Genomic DNA, 22,344 nt, shown 5'->3' with positions numbered 1-22,344 from the left:
CGTACACACAAGGGCATGTGCTTATAAGGGGGTGTAGCTGGGAGGAGCATCAGACTCCATCTCCAGTCCCATACTTCTCACTCTGTGTCTCCTCTCTATCCATCAGCGGACTGCTGCGGGGGAGGAGGGATCAGCTGGATGAAACTGCCGGACTATGGAGATGTGAGTGACAGGCTCACAGCAGCCATCGGGCATGATGTGGCAGGGGGCGTGGTCCAGGATAGATGTAGGAGGTGATGGGCATGTGCAGTGGCGCCGGAACGGGGGGGGCGAGGGGGCAGCTTGCCCCCCCCCCCCAAATTACTGAGGCGCCATATTACAGCCGCCTGTATTAAAGAATTATCATCCGCCCGGCCGCCTATATTTCATACCAGGCGCCGGGGATGGCTGCTGCTGCTGCCGCCGGGGAGATGTGCAGAAGACGCGCCAGCCAATCACTGCCGGCGCATCCCCTCCACATACACTGTGATTGGCGGGCGCGTCTTCTACACATCTCCCCGACGGCAGCAGCAGCAGCCATCCACGCCACGGCGCCTGGTATGTAATATAGGAGGGGGGGCGGATGATAATACCAGAGGCGTAGCCATCACGCCCAAGTCAGTGCGGCTCCCCCGCCGGCTGCCCGCTGCCCGCTGCCCCCAGGAGACGTGGTATATTTAAAAGTTACTCACATCTCCCGCTGGACCGCGCTAGCCAATAGGCGCTCGCGGTCCAGTAGCCACCAGTTGATTGCCTGCTGGACCGCAAGCGCCTATTGGCTAGCGAGGTCCAGCGGGAGATGTGAGTGACTTTTGAATAGCAGCACTGTGCACAGCAGGGAGCCGGGAGCGGACAACCCCGGCGACAGGGGGGAGGGGGTGCGCGGAAAGCACCGCTGCTGCTTTGCCGATTGTGGGTGGGGTGGGGTGCACTAATCTCTGCACTATCCTCGCCCACCCACCCACCCTGCTGTGCACTATCCTCGCCCACCCACCCTGCTGTGCACTATCCTCCAACACCCACCCACCCATGCACTATACTCACCCACCCACCCTGCTGTGCACTATCCTCACCCACCTGTGCACTATCCTCACCCACCTACCCTGCTGTGTACTATCCTCACTCACCCTGCTGTGCACTATCCTCACCCACCCTGCTGTGCACTATCCTCATGCTGTGCACTATCCTCACCCACCCTGCTGTGCACTCTATCCTCACTCACCCACCCTGCTGTGCACTATCACTCCCACCCTCCCTGCTCTGCACTATCATTTACTCACACCTTCCCGCCCTGCGAGCAAATTTCAGTCCCCCTTGGCAACGAGCAATTTCAGTCCCCCTTGGCATCGAGCATGAAGCCCATGGCATCGAGCATGAAGCCCCTGGCACCGAGCATGTAGGTAAGTGGCACTTATGTGTTAAATGTGTAATGGACATTACGATTTGTTAAATAGTGTGCGATGGGCATTGCGGTGTGTTAGTATGCGACGGGCATTGCGGTGTGTTAGTATGCGACGGGCATTACGGTGTGTTCTATAGTATGCAATTGGCATCATGTGTGGCCTTATGTGTAATTGTCATTATGGCATGTGGCTTTATGTGTAATTGGTATTACAAAGTTTGCTAAAATGTGCAATGGGCATTACGGTGTGTGGTATAATGTTGGGCCGTGCCCACTTTTCACGGAGCAGGAGCCTCACCTACTACAAATTGGGGGGGGGGGGGTCGCGAAACATGCCTGGCGGGCGGGTGGGCAGCTGATTAATCAGTAATATAGCCGGGCGGGTGGCAGGGAAGATGTGCGCCCGCCAATGCTGCTTCTCTCACCCTCCCTTCCCCAGTGACTGACACATCCAGGGGTTGTCATTTACCCCTGGATTCACACCCAAACAGGTTTATGTAATTATGTCTGATTATCATAATCAGACATAATCACATAAATCTGTTTGGGGGTGACACTGCCACTTTTTCCACTTTTTACGAGTAAATGACAACCCCTGGATTAATGTCAGTCCTGGTGTCTCTGGCCACATGTATATGCCGCTGCCCGGTGTATAATGCCCACGTGTATATGCCGCTGCCCTGTGTATAATGCCCATGCGTAAATGCCGCTGCCTTGTGTATAATGCCCACGCATATATGCCGCTGCCCTGTGTATAATGCCCATGCATATATGCCGCTGCCAGTGTGTATAGTGCCCGGGGGTAACATATAGCAATTTAGGGGGCGCCAAAATGAGATTATATCTTGCCCCCCCCAACCTAAAAACGTTCCAGCGCCTCTGGGCATGTGCAATAACCTGGCTTACCCTGTGCACATGAACTAGGGGCCCATTTAAGAAGAACTGTATACACAATGCAAACTGGGTGGAATATTACAATGCAATCCTAACGTCCTATTGTATGTCTCTGCAGACGCAGGGACAGGGGCTCTGAAAGAAGCACGGGGGTCTATGCATGAGCGGATAGTGCTGACCCCCGGGCGACCGCACTGCCCCACTGGCAACTTGGAATGGCAGTAGCCCCTAGACATAAAGCAATGCTGCCTAATATTGATACATCTGGCAGCATCAAGTCACCCATAGAAACCTATGGGGGATGCAGCTGCAAAAGGGGCAGGAGCCAGGACCTGATTAAAGGTCCCAGGTGCTCTAGGCTAATTCACATGTAGCACTCCTTGTAATGCTGCTAAACACAGATGTGTGGGTGCTCAGGGACTCGCCATTCATACTGCCAATTTGCATGTAACGAAGGTTACACAGCTGGCATGTAGGATCTAATGCTTGTGGCGTGGGAAGGAGACTTTGGCTTTAGGCTGCCCAGCTGGTGCTGTAGCACAATGTACATAAAGTAATGGTTCCATCAGTAAGTTACATTGGCACAGCCACCTGGCAGTCACCTTAAGAACTTTTATCCCCACAGTACATTGGGAAGGTGAATAGCTAACAAGCATGGAACACAGTGCATCTAGAAAGTATTCACAGTGCTACACTTTTTCCACATTTTGTTATGTTATAGCCTTATTCCAAAACGGAATAAATTAAAATTTCTTCAACATTCTACACAAAATATACCATAATGACAACATGAAAAAAAATTTGGGGGATATTTTTGCTAATTTATTTCCTATAATATCCCAGATCTGTCACTCTGTGACTGTGGGCCTTATTCTGCTCGCTACGGTGGGACCGTAACCGGGCGGATCAGGTTTTTTTTTTGATGCGTAGCTATCGCAATGCGCAGGTGCGGCAACCTCACACTGCTCACGGACGGGTCTATCCGTGCAAAAAAACCTGTTCGCAAGAGTACGGACATTGTGGGCAGCATGGGGGCGTTTTGAGGGGAGCAGCCGGAATAATGAGTGAAACGGGGCGTAAACATGGGCATACATACGGGTGTGCACACAAAATGCATGGTGCCACTAGGGTGACCAACTCATCCCTTTAATCCGGGACACATATTAATTACACAAGTTCTGTGGCTGGGTTTCACCTGGTTTTAAACTGCCACACCTCAAGACTCCATTTCACCTGGTTTTAATCTGCCACAGAACCTGTGTAATTAATATGTGTCCCGGATTAAAGGGATGAGTTGGTAACCCTAGGTGCCACAACCGCCTCGATCGGCGATTGCACCGTGCATTTTGGGCCAAAAACAGGCGGACGCCAAAGATACCTCCAGAACACCCCTAGAGATACCGTATGAGAGCGGACACCTGGGTCTGCTAATTAACGCTGATTACTACTCCAACACATACACCTGAATGTAATAAGCAATGCTGAAGCCTATTAAGTGAAAACTATTATTTCACTACCTGCAGCCACACACAGCCCTCAAACACATTGGAAGCTTATCTTTCAACACTTAAAGGTTGGTTTAATTGTAGGTAAAATTCATTGTAAGACCTGCTTATATATGGCAAGGTAGTTAGTTTATAACCATCTACACCCATTCAGTAAGTGTTTTTATATACTTTAAACAGCAGGACACTCAATTTACTAAAATCGACATGTGTCAACTTTTTTCACTGTAACACAAACATAACTTTATTTGAAAGTAAAACCAATGTGGGGACACATAGATAGTGATTAAAATTCCACATTAGAACATAATAAATATACATGTAATGAGGGTTAAAATGTTGTTTTATTAGGGCAGTGGTTCCCAAACTGTGTGCCTAGGCTCCCTGGGGTGCTTCAGGACACTTGCAGGGGTGCCTTGGGTTGGTGGACCAGGATCAATTCATATTATTAATGGTCAATTTAACAGGCAAAACCAGTGCTTGTGGCTGCTAATCATAATATATGTGGACAAACAGAAGCAAATCCTGTCAATCACCAGATAACTGACATATAAACACAATGTACTTAATTTAATAGTTTTTTTTTCTAAATTTCTCAATAAGAAACATTTGGCCTAGGGTGCCTTGAAAACATTTTGATGCTCTAGGGTGCCGTGATTCAAAAAAGTTTGGGAACCACTGTATTAGGGTGTTTATTAAGGTAGACAATTGAGTTAATAGAAAACACTTATTGAATAACAATTAGAATAATTAATTAATTGTCTTAATCAGAGTTGAAAGGCAAGATTTGCAGGTCCATATATGTGAAGGGTATGCCACCGTGCACGGACGTACACTCACTCTGACGATCGGAGACACGCTGAGTTTTCCATTGGAAAAAAGCGAGACCCGTCCGTGCAATGTGGTGTACGCTCAGATATACGCAAGATGTCGTTGGGGAAACGATACCCGTCCGTAGACGGTGGCGTACGTTCTGTTGACCAATTTTGGCTTAACCCCTTCCCGACGCAGCCTGTTTTTGCCTTCCTGACAGAGCCCTTTTTTTCAAATCTGACAGGTATCACTTAAGTGGGGATAACTTTTTTTTGCTTTTACTTATCCCAGTGATTTTGAGATTGTTTTCTCGTGACACATTGTACTTCAAGTTAGTGGTAAATTTGGGTCGATACAGTCTGTGTTTTTTTGTGAAAAATACCAAAATGTCGTAAAAAAATGGAAAATTTAGCAATTTTCAAAATGTTAAATTTTCTGCTTGTGAGACAAATAATCATACCACTCAAAATAGTTAATAACTAACATAGACCATATGTCTACTTTATGTTTCCATCATTATTTCAACCTCCTTTTAATTTTTTTGGACACTAGGAGGCTTAAAATATGAATAGCAAATTCTCAAATTTTCAAAAAAATTTCAAACACTGATTTTTTTAGGGACCAGTTCAGTTCTGATGTGACTTTGAGGGACTTGTATGTGAGACACCCCCATAAATGATGCCATTTCAAAAACTGCACCCCTCACAGTATTCAAAACAGCATTTTGGAAGTTTGTTAACCCTTTAGGTGTTTCACAGGAATTAAAACAAAGTGTAGGTGAAATTTCAAAATTTCATTTTTTTTGCAGATTTGCAATTTTAATACATTTTTCTAAGGAACACAGTAGATTTTACTAGAGAAATGTGACTAAAAATTGATTCCCCCAATTCTTTTGTTTTCATAAATATCCTATATGTGGCCCTAGTGTGCACGTTGACCAAACCACAGGCTTCATAATAGAAGGAGCACCTACTTGATTTTGGAGCCTCCTTTTTATGAGATTATTTTTTAGGCACCATGTAGGTTTCTAGGCACCATAAGATGCTAAAAGTTAGGAACCCCCCCACAAGTGACCCCATTTTGCAAACTACACCCCTCAGGGAATTCATCTAGGGGTATAGTGTACATTTCAAACCCCCAGGGGTTTCACCAATTGTGGTACAACTGGGTAGTGAAAATGAAAAATTAATTTTTTTACACAAAAATGCAGTTCTGGCTCCAAATTTTTCATTTTCACAAGGAATGAAGGAGACAAAGCACCCCAAAATCTGTGCCCCAATTTCTCCCGAGTACGGCAATGCCTCACATGTGACCAAAAAATATCATTTGGGTGCATGGCAGGACTCAGAAGGGAAGGAGTGATTTTTGGATTTTGCAGCTCAGATTCTGGTGGAATGTTGGTGGGTGCTATGTCGCATTAGCAAGACCCCCGAAGCACCAATACAGTGGAACCCCCCCACAAGTGACCCCATTTTGCAAACTACACCCCTCAGGGAATTCATCTAGGGGTATAGTGTACATTTCAAACCCCCAGGGGTTTCACCAATTTTGATACAACTGGGCTGTGCAAATGAAAAATTACATTTTTTACACAAAAATGCAGTTCTGGCTCCAAATTTGTCATTTTCACAAGGAATGAAGGAGACAAAGCACCCCAAAATCTGTGCCCCAATTTCTCCAGAGTACGGCAATGCCTCACATGTGACCAAAAAATACCATTTGGGTGCATGGCAGGACTCAGAAGGGAAGGAGTGATTTTTGGATTTTGCAGCTCAGATTCTGGTGGAATGTTGGTGGGTGCTATGTCGCATTAGCAAGACCCCCGAAGCACCAATACAGTGGAACCCCCCCACAAGTGACCCCATTTTGCAAACTACACCCCTCAGGAAATTCATCTAGGGGTATAGTGTACATTTCAAACCCCCAGGGGTTTTACCAATTTTGATACAACTGGGCTGTGCAAATGAAAAATTACATTTTTTACACAAAAATGCAGTTCTGGCTCCAAATTTGTCATTTTCACAAGGAATGAAGGAGACAAAGCACCCCAAAATCTGTGCCCCAATTTCTCCTGAGTACGGCAATGCCTCACATGTGACCAAAAAATACCATTTGGGTGCATGGCAGGACTCAGAAGGGAAGGAGTGATTTTTGGATTTTGCAGCTCAGATTCTGGTGGAATGTTGGTGGGTGCTATGTCGCATTAGCAAGACCCCCGAAGCACCAATACAGTGGAACCCCCCCCACAAGTGACCCCATTTTGCAAACTACACCCTTCAGGAAATTCATCTAGGGGTATAGTGTACATTTCAAACCCCCAGGGGTTTCACCAATTTTGATACAACTGGGCTGTGCAAATGAAAAATTACATTTTTTACACAAAAATGCAGTTCTGGCTCCAAATTTGTCATTTTCACAAGGAATGAAGGAGACAAAGCACCCCAAAATCTGTGCCCCAATTTCTCCCGAGTACGGCAATGCCTCACATGTGACCAAAAAATACCATTTGGGTGCATGGCAGGACTCAGAAGGGAAGGAGTGATTTTTGGATTTTGCAGCTCAGATTCTGGTGGAATGTTGGTGGGTGCTATGTCGCATTAGCAAGACCCCCGAAGCACCAATACAGTGGAACCCCCCCACAAGTGACCCCATTTTGCAAACTACACCCCTCAGGGAATTCATCTAGGGGTATAGTGTACGTTTCAAACCCCCAGGGGTTTCACCAATTTTGATACAACTGGGCTGTGCAAATGAAAAATTACATTTTTTACACAAAAATGCAGTTCTGGCTCAAAATTTTTCATTTTCACAAGGAATGAAGGAGACAAAGCACCCCAAAATCTGTGCCCCAATTTCTCCCGAGTACGCCAATGCCTCACATGTGACCAAAAAATACCATTTGGGTGCATGGCAGGACTCAGAAGAGAAGGAGTGATTTTTGGATTTTGCAGCTCAGATTCTGGTGGAATGTTGGTGGGTGCTATGTCGCATTAGCAAGACCCCCGAAGCACCAATACAGTGGAACCCCCCCACAAGTGACCCCATTTTGCAAACTACACCCCTCAGGGAATTCATCTAGGGGTATAGTGTACATTTCAAACCCCCAGGGGTTTCACCAATTTTGATACAACTGGGCTGTGCAAATAAAAAATTAAATTTTTTACACCAAAATGCAGTTCTGGCTCCAAATTTGTCATTTTCACAAGGAATGAAGGAGACAAAGCACCCTAAAATCTGTGCCCCAATTTCTCCCGAGTACGGCAATGCCTCACATGTGACCAAAAAATACCATTTGGGTGCATGGCAGGACTCAGAAGGGAAGGAGTGATTTTTGGATTTTGCAGCTCAGATTCTGGTGGAATGTTGGTGGGTGCTATGTCGCATTAGCAAGACCCCCGAAGCACCAATACAGTGGAACCCCCCCACAAGTGACCCCATTTTGCAAACTACACCCCTCAGGGAATTCATCTAGGGGTATAGTGTACATTTCAAACCCCCAGGGGTTTCACCAATTTTGATACAACTGGGCTGTGCAAATAAAAAATTAAATTTTTTACACAAAAATGCAGTTCTGGCTCAAAATTTTTCATTTTCACAAGGAATGAAGGAGACAAAGCACCCCAAAATCTGTGCCCCAATTTCTCCCGAGTACGGAAATGCCTCACATGTGACCAAAAAATACCATTTGGGTGCATGGCAGGACTCAGAAGGGAAGGAGTGATTTTTGGATTTTGCAGCTCAGATTCTGGTGGAATGTTGGTGGGTGCTATGTCGCATTAGCAAGACCCCCGAAGCACCAATACAGTGGAACCCCCCCACAAGTGACCCCATTTTGCAAACTACACCCCTCAGGGAATTCATCTAGGGGTATAGTGTACATTTCAAACCCCCAGGGGTTTCACCAATTTTGATACAACTGGGCTGTGCAAATGAAAAATTACATTTTTTACACAAAAATGCAGTTCTGGCTCAAAATTTTTCATTTTCACAAGGAATGAAGGAGACAAAGCACCCCAAAATCTGTGCCCCAATTTCTCCCGAGTACGACAATGCCTCATGTGTGGCCAAAAAATGGCAGGACTCAGAAGGGAAGGAGTGATATTTGGATTTTGCAGCACAGATTCTGGTGGAATGTTGGTGGGTGCTATGTCGCATTAGCAAGACCCCCGAAGCACCAATACAGTGGAACCCCCCCACAAGTGACCCCATTTTGCAAACTACACCCCTCAGGGAATTCATCTAGGGGTATAGTGTACATTTCAAACCCCCAGGGGTTTCACCAATTTTGATACAACTGGGCTGTCCAAATGAAAAATTAAATTTTTTACACAAAAATGCAGTTCTGGCTCCAAATTTTTCATTTTTACAAGGAATGAAGGAGACAAAGCACCCCAAAATCTGTGCCCCAATTTCTCCCGAGTATGGCAATGCCTCATATGTGACCAAAAAATACCAGTTGGGTGCATGGCAGGACTCAGAAGGGAAGGAGTGATTTTTGGATTTTGCAGCTCAGATTCTGGTGGAATGAATGGTGGGTGCTATGTGGCATTAGCAAGACCCCCGAAGCACAGTGAAATGATGAACCTAATAATCCATAGATGTGTGGTATATTTTAAAACACTCCTTTATACATAGGCCGGGTTTGTCGGGGCAAGTTTCACAGTGGGAAATAGTATCCTTTCTTATTCCCTTTTTATAGCAAACTTTGCACCTTTTTTGTGTCCTGCCCTTTCTTGCAGTGGAGGGGATTTCGTTAGGAAAATGCTGCCCTGGTACAATACGGGGGCCAGTACTAGAAGTACTGGGGCCCTCTGCCTGCTGGTTCCCAAATATTAGGCCCTTTATGACTTCCTCTTGAAAGTGCATAAATGTCCCCCTCTGGCTGGTAGAATGGAATAGCACGTAAGCGTTATACAGTGCCATCTGGATGATATACACGGCCAGCTTCTTGTACCAGATTTTTGTTTTCCGCAGGGGACTGTACGGCTTCAGTACCTGATCTGAAAGATCCACTCCGCCCATGTACTTATTGTAATCTAGGATACAATTAGGTTTTGAGGTGTGGGTACTGGTACCTCGTACAGGGATGGAGGTGGTACTGTCTCCATGAATTGTTGTCAGTATAAGGACATCCCTCTTGTCCTTATATTTGACCAACAACATATTTTCGGTGCATATTCCCCTGCTTTCACCCCTTCTCAGTACTTGGGCAATGTGCGTTTTTGGGAGGCCTCTTTGGTTCTTGCGCACAGTACCGCAAGCTGCTGTACCTCTTGAACCAAGGGCCTTAAACAGGGGGATGCTAGTGTAAAAGTTATCCACATAGAGGTGATAACCTTTATTTAGGAAGGGGTGCACTAAATCCCAGACAATTTTTCCACTAACACCTACGAGGGAGGGGGGGCATTCTGGCGGTTCAATTCTTGAATCCTTCCCTTCATATACCCTAAACCTGTGGGTGTACCCTGAGGTGCTTTCACACAGTTTATACATTTTTATGCCATACCTTGCCCTCTTACTGGGAAGGTACTGGCGGAATTTAACCCTTCCTTTAAAATGTATAAGGGACTCGTCGATACAAATAATTTTTTCAGGGATGTACATCTCTGCAAATTTGGCACTGAAATGATCAATGACCGGCCTGACTTTGAATAGCCGGTCAAAGGTGGGATCATCTCTGGGTGGGCACTGTGCATTATCGGTGTAATGTAAAAATTTAAGGATTATCTCAAAACGAGTCTGAGTCATGGCCATACGGTAAAGTGGGGTGCTGTACAGAACATCTGTACTCCAATATTGCCTAATTTCTGGCTTTTTTACTATGCCCATATGTAACACCAGACCCCAAAACGTCATCATCTCTACTGCATCTACAGGGGTCCACCTAGCAAATGATGACGTGGGGTTTTGAGCAATAAATTGCTGGGCATATAAATTACTTTAGTCCACCATTAAATTTATAAAATCATCAGAGAAAAATAATTTGAAAAAGTCAATTTCTCTGAGACCTGTTGAATCAAATTGGATTCCTGGGATGGCCAAAAACTCAGGAACCTGGGGCTCAAAATTGTCTGGTGGTGGGGTCCATACGGGATCAATCATTTGGGGGGGGGGTCTCAGCTGCTCTACGGGGGCGTCTTTGAGGGGGTCCCTCATCACTAGAGGAGGAAGAGGAGCTTAAGACGAATCCTTCAAATTCCCCGCTTGCATCACTGGCTGTGTCAGAGTCAGAGGCAAGCATGGCATATGCCTCCTCCGCTGAATACATTCTTCTGGATGACTGGGATGACATTTGGGATGACATTTGGGATGCCATTTTTATTTTTGTGTTTCTGTAAGTGTAATGTTTCAACACGTGTATAGTGTTGGGGGGGTACAAACTTTATTTCAACACGGGGGGTATGTAGTGTGTAGTGTGTATGTAGTGCAGAAAAAAAAATACTTTATACAGGAATTTGATCCCAATTAAAAAAAAAAAATTGAAGGGGTTAAAAAAAAAAAAAAAAAAGGTCCTGCGCCAAAAATTGAGCACAGATGTTGGTCAGTAACGTCCGTCACTGAACAGCGCTCAAAGGCAACAGGTGTAAAAACAATAAAAAAAAAAAAAATACCACAGCACTCTCCAAAAAAAAAAACAATTTAAAAAAACTGCAGAAAAAAAATGATATCAACCCTGTGCCAAAAATGCTGTTCAGTGATGTACGTCACTGATCAGCGGCCACAGGACACCCACAAAAGCAACGTGGGTGTAATAAACCACAGCACTCTCCAAAAAAAAAAACAATTTAAAAAAAACTGCAGAAAAAAAATGATACCAACCCTGTGCCAAAAATGCTGTTCAGTGATGTACGTCACTGATCAGCGGCCACAGGACACCCACAAAAGCACCCACAAAAGCAACGTGGGTGTAAAAACAAAACCCCACTGCAATCCCCCCCCCAAAAAAAAAACTGCAGATCAGTGATGCAGTGATGCGACACTGATTAGCAGTGAGGGGCAGCAGGCAGACAACTGTGGGTGCAACCTGACAGGGTATATATATAAAAAAAAAAAACCTGGACCCCCAAAAAGTTGCTGATCAGTTAATTAATTTAAACTGATCAGCACAAAAGGGGGGGCAGCAGTCAGTTGCACAGGCAGCACAACCTTTGGTGCAACTGACAGGTATATATATATAAAAAAAAAAAAAAAAAAAAAAGTTGCTGATCAGCACAGATATACTGATCAGCACAAAAGGGGTGCAGCAGACACAAAATATAGCACTCTCTGTCACTCTCTGTCACTATCTGTCACTATCTCTCACGATCTGTGACTCTATGACACTGCAGCAGCAGGACACAGGAAGTCACAAGATCCAGGAAGCATCCAACTGCTGGCAGCACGCTACCAGCGGTGATCAGCGGTGATCAGGTAAGTATCAGGCAAGGTTCAGGTATGTATATCACGACAGAGTGGCCGGTGACCGCTCTGCACGCAATTCCAGACCGGAATGGCGTCTGCAGCGCAGTCACCGTTAGTTTAAATGGCGCGCCTTGGCTGTGATTGGTCCGTCGGTCCGACGGACCAATCACAGCCTTGGGGGCAGGTGAGGTGAGGTGTCGTCGTCACCGATGACCCCCTCATGCCCCCTCACACCCGGCGGTGATTGACACCTGTGTTACCGAGCGTCTGATTCGCCGGTAACACAGGAAAACGCTGCGAATGGCTGTTCACATTGAACAGCCAATCACAGCGATCGCCGACGGGGGGGCGGCATCGCCGCCCCCCCTGGGCATGCAGGGACATGTCTGCTGTCAGGGACAGCAGACATCGTCCCTCTGTCACTGCGTCTCTAGACGCAGTGGCACTTTGAAGTCATGACGTATATATACGTCATGTGTCGGGAAGTACATCCCGGCCATGACGTATATATACGTCAAATGTCGGGAAGGGGTTAATATCTCTCAACAATATATTGCTCAGCAATATATAGTATATTGCTCAGTGTAGCGTTTTCATCAGCTACCAGCGATTTTGGCTGAAAATTGACAGCTATTCTGTCTCTACCTCATTTTGACTAGAAATCTCTGGTCCACAGTGCATTGTGCACCAGTGACCAGCATCCAGTAAGGTCTGGATGCAGGAACGCACTCCTAGAGATTTATCTCCCACAACACAAAAAACACACTGGCGATATGCTTGCTCAGCGACCATTTAGCCAGCGATAATGGCTTAAATCCCCCATGTGTACAGGGCTTTAAGCTGTGTACACATGTTGCAATATATTGCTCAGTGTCCAGTTTTCATCAGCGACCAGAGATGGTCTCTGATGAACAGGAGACTCTGCCGGAGGAGCAGCAGAGGGAAATAGCTACGACCAGCGACCATTAGGGGGCTGAACAAGGGAAAACTTGGTTGGAGTGCAGTTGAGAGTCCCAGAAGGGAAAAGACACTGTGTGCATGCGCACAGTGTCTATTCACTGCAGAGAGGGGATGGGGGCATGGAGGAGCAAAAATCCAGGGCTTGGTCTTGCGTGAGCACTGCGGACATATGCCGCACCCCTAACCAGGAGGCCACATCCTCTTTTTCCGGGGGTACGCCTTCGGTGCACACTCGTGTCCCTCCTGCAATGCCACCAATATCTGGAGGTATGCTTTATCCTTTCATAAATCAACTGAATAGATGCAGTTAATTACAGAACTATGGGCCTTATTTTGGTTCATTCTTTCTGACAAAATCCTTCTTAGATGGACAAAACCATGTGCACTGCAGGGGGGGCAGATGTAACATGTGCAGAGAGAATTAGATTTGGGTGAGTAATTTTGTTTCTGTGCAGGGAAAATACTGACTGCTTTATTTTTACACTGCAATATAGATCTCACTTTGAAGTAAAACCCCACCCAAATCTAATTCTCTCTGCACAAGTAACACCTGCCCCACCTGCAGTGCACATGGTTTTGCCCATCTAAGAAGGATTTTGTCAGAAAGAATGAACCAAAATAAGGCCCTATGTCTAGACATGAGTAGGGAGGTAACAACTTTCGTACCAGTCAGTGGCGTAAGTTCGCTCCAGTTGCCCGGAGGCAAGATATATATTGGTGCCCCCCCCCCCCCACACACACACACACACACACACACACACACACACACACACACACACACACACACACCCCTATATAACCTTATATAAAAGATATATTTCTGTTCAGAAATATAGATAGATAGATAGATAGATAGATAGAACACATATTTCAGAACTCAGCCACAGAAGCAATATCGTTGGCTTTTAAATAATTGATTTAAACTTCCAGGGGGAGGAGAGGTGCCCCCTTGGGAATAGGAGCCCGGCGGCAGATGACTCCATTGCCTCCCAGAGTTCTGCCTCTGGTACCAGTGACAACCCACAACCATAGGATTAAAATTAAATGTAGGTTTTTGGGCAGGGCCACTCTGACCCTTATGCTGGGTGCTTGACTGAGTAGAGTACCACATTGAGGAGGCCAGAGCCACTCCACAGTCCTACATGTACCACCGCTGCAATCAGTGACAATGATTCACTGTCACTCAGTCCCCTGCTGTGCTGCTGTTCAGAGCGGACACTTAAGGCAATGTTCACATACCCTCATCTCAAAAACATAAACATCCCCGATTGCCAATCAGGGAACAAATTAAGGATTGCATTTATTACACGCAACTGATTGCTAAGTGCAATTTTCCTGTAATTTAACAATTTATCCCCCAAAAAAAAACTATTTTGGGGGATACCTGCAAATATTAAATGTATTTTCCAAATGTATCTATGGAGACAGTAGGATATATCTGAGAAATACCCTTTTTATCACATAACTAGCCCACTCAGAAACTTATGGTGACTGCTTATTTGCTGAATTTAGCTGTTGTAGCGTATGGGTTGCTTTCCTCAAAAAATAAGGGATACAGATCCCTTGCCTGCACTCTCCACTAGTACATGAATGGTCTGCAAATCATGTATGTGATGAATAGTGCTGGGGACCTGAAGGAGAAGTACCCCCTTCTAATATGAGGGGGTACTCAAAAGAAATTAAATTAGTTTATAAAAAAATTGTGTTTGCACATTCTGTAATTTCATTCACCTTCATAGTACTTTCCCCCTCAATAAATACATTTGTCCAAATGTTATTTCCATTTCTCAAAACATTTTTTAAACTCATTGTCATTGATGCCTTTTATTACTTTTACTGTTTTTTTTTGTTTCACCTCTTCAATGTCAACAAAACGTTTTTCTTTAAGGCTTTAACCCCTTACCGACGCAGCCTGTTTTTGCCTTCCTGACAGAGCCCTTTTTTTCAAATCTGACATGTATCACTTAAGTGGGGATAACTTTTTTTTGCTTTTACTTATCCCAGTGATTTTGAGATTGTTTTCTCGTGACACATTGTACTTCAAGTTAGTGGTAAATTTTGGTCGATACAGTCTGTGTTTTTTTGTGAAAAATACCAAAATGTCTTAAAAAAATTGAAAATTTTGCAATTTGCAAAATGTTAAATTTTCTGCTTGTGAGACAAATAATCATACCACTCAAAATAGTTAATAACTAACATAGACCATATGTATACTTTATGTTTCCATCATTATTTCAACCTCCTTTTAATTTTTTTGGACACTAGGAGGCTTAAAATATGAATAGCAAATTCTCAAATTTTCAAGAAAATTTCAAACACTGATTTTTTTAGGGACCAGTTCAGTTCTGATGTGACTTTGAGGGACTTGTATGTGAGACACCCCCATAAATGATGCCATTTCAAAAACTGCACCCCTCACAGTATTCAAAACAGCATTTTGGAAGTTTGTTAACCCTTTAGGTGTTTCACAGGAATTAAAACAAAGTGTAGGTGAAATTTCAAAATTTCATTTTTTTTGCAGATTTTCAATTTTAATACATTTTTCTAAGGAACACAGTAGATTTTACTAGAGAAATGTGACTAAAAATTGATTCCCCCAATTCTTTTGTTTTCATAAATATCCTATATGTGGCCCTAGTGTGCACGTTGACCAAACCACAGGCTTCATAATAGAAGGAGCACCTACTTGATTTTGGAGCCTCCTTTTTATGAGATTATTTTTTAGGCACCATGTAGGTTTCTAGGCACCATAAGATGCTAAAAGTTAGGAACCCCCCCACAAGTGACCCCATTTTGCAAACTACACCCCTCAGGGAATTCATCTAGGGGTATAGTGTACATTTCAAACCCCCAGGGGTTTCACCAATTTTGGTACAACTGGGCTGTGAAAATGAAAAATTACATTTTTTACACAAAAATGCAGTTCTGGCTCAAAATTTTTCATTTTCACAAGGAATGAAGGAGACAAAGTACCCAAAAATCTGTGCCCCAATTTCTCCCGAGTACGGCAATGCCTCATATGTGACCAAAAAATACCATTTGGGTGCATGGCAGGACTCAGAAGGGAAGGAGTGATATTTGGATTTTGCAGCACAGATTCTGGTGGAATAAATGGTGGGTGCTATGTCGCATTAGCAAGACCCCCGAAGCACCAATACAGTAGAACCCCCCCACAAGTGACCCCATTTTGCAAACTACACCCCTCAGGGAATTCATCTAGGGGTATAGTGTACATTTCAAACCCCCAGGGGTTTCACCAATTTTGGTACAACTGGGCTGTGAAAATGAAAAATTACATTTTTTTACACAAAAATGCAGTTCTGGCTCCAAATTTGTCATTTTCACAAGGAATGAAGGAGACAAAGCACCCCAAAATCTGTGCCCCAATTTCTCCCGAGTACGGCAATGCCTCATATGTGACCAAAAAATACCATTTGGGTGCATGGCAGGACTCAGAAGGGAAGGAGTGATATTTGGATTTTGCAGCACAGATTCTGGTGGAATGAATGGTGGGTGCTATGTCGCATTAGCAAGACCCCCGAAGCACCAACACAGTGGAACCCCCCCACAAGTGACCCCATTTTGCAAACTACACCCCTCAGGGAATTCATCTAGGGGTATAGTGTACATTTCAAACCCCCAGGGGTTTCACCAATTTTGGTACAATTGGGCTGTGAAAATGAAAAAATAAATTTTTTACACAAAAATGCAGTTCTGGCTCAAAATTTTTCATTTTCACAAGGAATGAAGGAGACAAAGTACCCCAAAATCTGTGCCCCAATTTCTCCCGAGTACGGCAATGCCTCATATGTGACCAAAAAATACCATTTGGGTGCATGGCAGGAGGGAAGGAGTGATATTTGGATTTTGCAGCACACATTCTGGTGGAATGAATGGTGGGTGCTATGTCGCATTAGCAAGACCCCCGAAGCACGGTGAAATGATGAACCTAATAATCCATAGATGTGTGGTATATTTTAAAGCACTCCTTCATACATAGGCCGGGTTTGTCGGGGCAAGTTTCACAGTGGAAAATAGTTTGCTTTCGTATTCCCTTTTTATAGCAAACTTTGCACCTTTTCTGTGTCCTGCCCTTTTTTCCAGTGGAGGGAATTTCGTTAGGAAAATGCTGCCCTGATACAATACGGGGGCCAGTACTCGAAGTACTGGGGCCAGTACTCGAAGTACTGGGGCCCTCTGCCTGCTGGTTCCCAAATATTAGGCCCTTTATGACTTCCTCTTGAAAGTGCATAAATGTCCCCGTCTGGCTGGTAGAACGGAATAGTACGTAAGCGTTATACAGTGCCATCTGGATGATATACACGGCCAGCTTCTTATACCATATTTTTGTTTTCCGCAGGGCACTGTACGGCTTCAGTACCTGATCTGAAAGATCCACTCCGCCCATGTACTTATTGTAATCAAGGATACAAATAGGTTTTGAGGTGTGGGTACTGGTACCTCGTACAGGGACGGAGGTGGTACTGTCTCCGTGAATTGTTGTCAGTATAAGGACATCCCTCTTGTCCTTATATTTGCCCAACAACATATTTTCGGTGCATATTCCCCTGCTTTCTCCCTTTCTCAGTAATTGGGCAACGTGCGTTTTTGGGAGGCCTCTTTGGTTCTTGCGCACAGTACCGCAAGCTGCTGTACCTCTTGAACCAAGGGCCTTAAACAGGGGGATGCTGGTGTAAAAGTTATCCACATAGAGGTGATAACCCTTATCCAGGAAGGGGTGCACTAAATCCCAGACAATCTTTCCACTAACACCTACGAGGGAGGGGGGGCATTCTGGCGGTTCAATTCTTGTGTCCTTCCCTTCATATACCCTAAACCTGTGGGTGTACCCTGAGGTACTTTCGCACAGCTTATACATTTTTATGCCATACCTTGCCCTCTTATTGGGAAGGTACTGGCGGAATTTAACCCTTCCTTTAAAATGTATAAGTGACTCGTCTACACAAATGAATTTTTGGGGGATGTACATCTCAGCAAATTTGGCGCTGAAATGATCAATGACCGGCCTGACTTTGAATAGCCGGTCAAAGGTGGGATCATCTCTGGGTGGGCACTGTGCATTATCGTTGTAATGCAAAAATTTAAGGATCGTCTCAAAACGAGTCCGGGTCATGGCCATACGATGAAGTGGGGTGCTGTACAGAACATCTGTACTCCAATATTGCCTAATTTCTGGCTTTTTAACTATGCCCATATGTAACACCAGACCCCAAAACGTCATCATCTCTACTGCATCTACAGGGGTCCACCTAGCAAATGATGACGTGGGGTTTTGGGCAATAAACTGCTGGCCATATAAATTACTTTGGTCCACCATTAAATTTATAAAATCATCAGAGAAAAAAACTTTGAAAAAGTCAATTTCTTTGAGGCCTGTACTATCAAATTGGATTCCTGGGTTGGCCAAAAACTCAGGAACCTGGGGCTCAAAATTGTCTGGTGGTGGGGTCCATACGAGATCAATCATTGGGGGGGGGTCTCAGCTGCTCTACGGGGGCATCTTTGAGGGGGTCCCTCATCACTAGAGGAGGAAGAGGAGCTTAAGACAAATGCCAATTCATCGCTTACTTCACTGGCTGTGTCAGTGTCAGAGGCAAGAAGGGCATATGCCTCCTCCGCTGAAAACAGTCTTTGCGATGATTGGGACATTTTTATTATTTTTAAGTGTAGTGTTTCAACACGTGTATAGTGTAGGGGGGGGTACAAACTTTATTTCAACACGGGGGGTATGTAGTGTGTATGTAGTGCTTTAACACGTGTAAGTTAAAAGAAAAAAAAAAAGCTCCTGCGCCAAAAATTGAGCACAGATGTTGGTCAGTAACGTCCGTCACTGATCAGCGCTCAGCGGGCACAGGACACCCACAAAAGCACCGTGGGTGTAAAAACAATTTAAAAAAAAACCCTCACAGCACTCTCCAAAAAAAAAAAATTCAAAATAACTGCTGATGAGTCAAAGGCAACAGAAATTTGATCAAAAAAAAAAAAAAAAATAGATCAACCCTGTGCCAAAAATGCTGATCAGTGATGTACGTCACTGATCAGCGCTCAGCGGCCACAGGACACCCACAAAAGCACCGTGGGTGTAAAAACAATTTAAAAAAAAAACCCACAGCACTCTCCAAAAAAAAAAATTTTAAAATAACTGCTGATGAGTCAAAGGCAACAGAAATTTGTTTAAAAAAAAAAAAATAGATCAACCCTGTGCCAAAAATGCTGATCAGTGATGTACGTCACTGATCAGCGCTCAGCGGCCACAGGACACCCACAAAAGCACCGTGGGTGTAAAAACAATTTAAAAAAAAAAACCCACAGCACTCTCCAAAAAAAAAAACTGCTGATCAGTGATGCAACACTGATTAGCAGTGAGGGGCAGCAGGCACACAACTGTGGGTGCAACCTGACAGGGTGCAACCTGACAGGGTATATATAAAAAAAAAAACCTGCACCCCAAAAAAGGTGCTGATCAGTTAGTTTATACTGATCAGCACAAAAGGGGGGCAGCAGGGGGCAGCAGATACAAAATTATATCACACAATATCTATATCTCTGACACAATGACGCTGCAGCAGCAGCACAAGCAGACAGGAAGCAAGAGCAACCAGGAAGCAACCAGTAGCTGGCAGCACGGATGGCACCAACGGTGATCAGGTCAGTATAGGGCACAGATGGGCACGGAGACCGCTCTGCACGCTGTTCCTGACCGGAATGGCGGCTGCAGGGCTGTCTCCGTTATTTCATTTGAGGTGTAATGGCTGTGATTGGTCCGTCGGTCCGACGGACCAATCACAGCCTTTGGGGGCAGGTGGGGTGAGGTGGGGTGACCACCAGTGACACCCTTACACCCGGTGGTGATTGGTGCTGTACTTAACAGCACCAATCACCACCGATCCCTGTGTCACCGGCGAACGTTATTCGCCGGTACACAGAAAACGCTGTAATTGGCTGTTCACATTGAACAGCCAATCACAGTGATCGCCGATGGGCGGGGGCATCGCTGCCCCCCCTGGGCAATGAGGGAAGATGTCTGCTGTCAGGGACAGCAGACATCGTCCCTCTGTCACCGCGTCTATAGACGCGGTGACAGTTAAATGGCATGACGTACATTTATGCCATGTGCCGGGAAGTACATCCCGACCATGACGTAAATGTACAACAAATGTCGGGAAGGGGTTAAGATCGGGTGACTATGGTAGGTGAGGCAAAGATGTCATATCATCCCAGTGTGGACAGGTGAATTGTCATGGTGGAAGAACCAGTCACCTGTTTGCCACAAATCAGGGTGTTTTTTCCTCAAATTGTTCAACTTTTTCAAAACTTCCAAATAAAAGTCACTCCACAGGTTCATCAATGATCCAATAGCGATCTTCCAGAATGGCTTGACGGATTTTCATCACATTTTTATCAGTTCGAATGCTTGATTTACATCAGGAACGAGGTTGATTGTCAATTGGCATTTTAACTCATTTAAAATGGGACAACCAATCATAAACTTGTTTTGTTTTTTTTAAGAACAGATTCCTTGTAAGCTGTTTGCAGCATAACAACCGTCTGTGACGCATTTTATTCCAAAAAGAAAAAAAACATCACAGCATCACGTTGTTCGTCTAAATCAGGCATTGAAGACAAGATTGAATAACTCCTTGAAAAAACATAACACTGAAGTTAAACGCTGCCTTCCCCCATGTTGGCAGGAATACTGAATCAGAAGGGTTCTGCAAATATTCTCCTAGTGGCAGAAGCCCATACTAAAAGTGCCCCACTGTCAGAACATGATTCCTGTTACTTTTGGGTACCCCCTCTTATATAATGCAGTGTATGCTGGTAATCTTTAATTTTTGATTGCTGCAAATAGCGTTGATAACAAATTATAATTATTGGTTCTAGAACAAGATAATAAATAAAAATTCCCCTATTTTTGACTGAGGTCCATTTATAGCCTCATGTTAACTTCAATTATTATACCTACAAATGTGATGTATTTTAGGAATGCTGACTGCAAAATTTGGGAGATGTGTTAGTAGGAAAAACAAAAAAATGCAATACTTAAAGCAACAGGCCAATGTATCAAAAGGGTTAGGAAAAGCACCTTTGAAACTAGCCAATGGTAGTCTGGGGACTTAGGAATACCACCGGAGGATGGTGACATTGAAGAGCAGCTTAAGGTCCATACACACTGGGCGACTATGCCCAGCGTGTATGGACAGCGATGATGCTAATCACTGAGTGACTTTCCCCATACCTGGCGCCGACGGAGGGGAGAGGACGGCGTTGCATAGCAACGCTATGCAAAGCAGTCCTGAAAGCGGCTCATCTGCTGGTATAACCAGCAGATGAACGGCTTTCCCAGTGATGATGCGGGAGTGCGCAGCAGCGCTCACCACTGAGGCCTACACACTGGGCGGCTTTGAGCTGAAAGACGCTCAAACTGGGTGTTTTGAGCAACTTTCAGCTCAAAGTCGCCCAGTGTGTATGGGCCTTTAGTGTAAATGGAGAAATTAAGAGAGATCCAGGGAGCTGAGATTTCCACAGCAGACACTTGCCTACATTGTCAAGCAGGGAACTGGGTGAGTTTTTAGAAGGGGTAAGGGGGAGGGGATGTTTTGGGTCCGCACACGTTAGGTTCCTATATACAGGTACCCCAGGAATCCTTTTTATTTTCGGGAAGGGGGGGGGGGGGGGGTTAGTAAAGCGCCTTATTGAGAGGCAAAAAAAGAGAAAAGAATTGCACTGTGGATGCACACCAAAGAAAGACACAATATCCTAAAACTTAGCTTTTAATTTTTATTCAAAACTAAAAAGAAGCGAGATCTCTTTCCTGTGCAGATTGTTTATGTATATGATCTCACAGGGTGATCTCCTTCTGGGGTTAACCTGTTAATAAAGACTCTTGTCATTTAACCCTAGCCAGTCAGTACCTGATATCACTGAATATCAAAAATCCGCCGTTATATATAAACCCTGTTTTTGCTTGCTGACTAGATATAAGTAAAATTTCAAATACTTAAAAAGTGTAGAAATGCAAATATCAGAGCCAGACGAAACAATTAAAAGGGCAAAACGGAACATTGGATAAGGATCATTAAATATATATCCAAATGGGAACCATAACCCTCAGAACATCACAATGGATATAAGCATTTAATAAGGAGTTATCCTGTGTCTAATATAATACCCCTTAGATGGTAACAATCACCTAAAACATAAAGGGATAAAGGGACACGAGGAAACCGATTATTGTTTACTGAATATTTTATATCCTCAGTGTCGGATTATACCGAATGACAGGTGACCTACGTGTGGGGTAAAACACAAAAGTGTACAACCAGCGGCAATAAAGCACTTATAGCCACATAACAGGTAAAATACCAT

General features: G+C 44.5%; 1 protein-coding gene across 1 annotated transcript in view; it reads left to right on the top strand.

Moving 5' to 3' along the window:
* The first annotated feature begins 70 nt into the window (after positions 1-70).
* The window catches only part of USP53 (ubiquitin specific peptidase 53), an 84,537-nt gene continuing 62,263 nt past the window's right edge, over positions 71-22,344 (top strand). The window contains exon 1 of the mRNA XM_083174456.1: positions 71-162. Within this exon, the coding sequence (XP_083030582.1) occupies positions 139-162 (24 nt within the window). The 5' untranslated portion in view covers positions 71-138. The remainder of the gene's footprint in view (positions 163-22,344) is intronic.

Source organism: Crinia signifera, chromosome 1 (genome assembly GCF_055691185.1).
Source record: "Crinia signifera chromosome 1, ASM5569118v1, whole genome shotgun sequence".
Taxonomy (NCBI): domain Eukaryota; kingdom Metazoa; phylum Chordata; class Amphibia; order Anura; family Myobatrachidae; genus Crinia; species Crinia signifera.
This window is presented reverse-complemented; position numbering and strand designations above follow the sequence as displayed.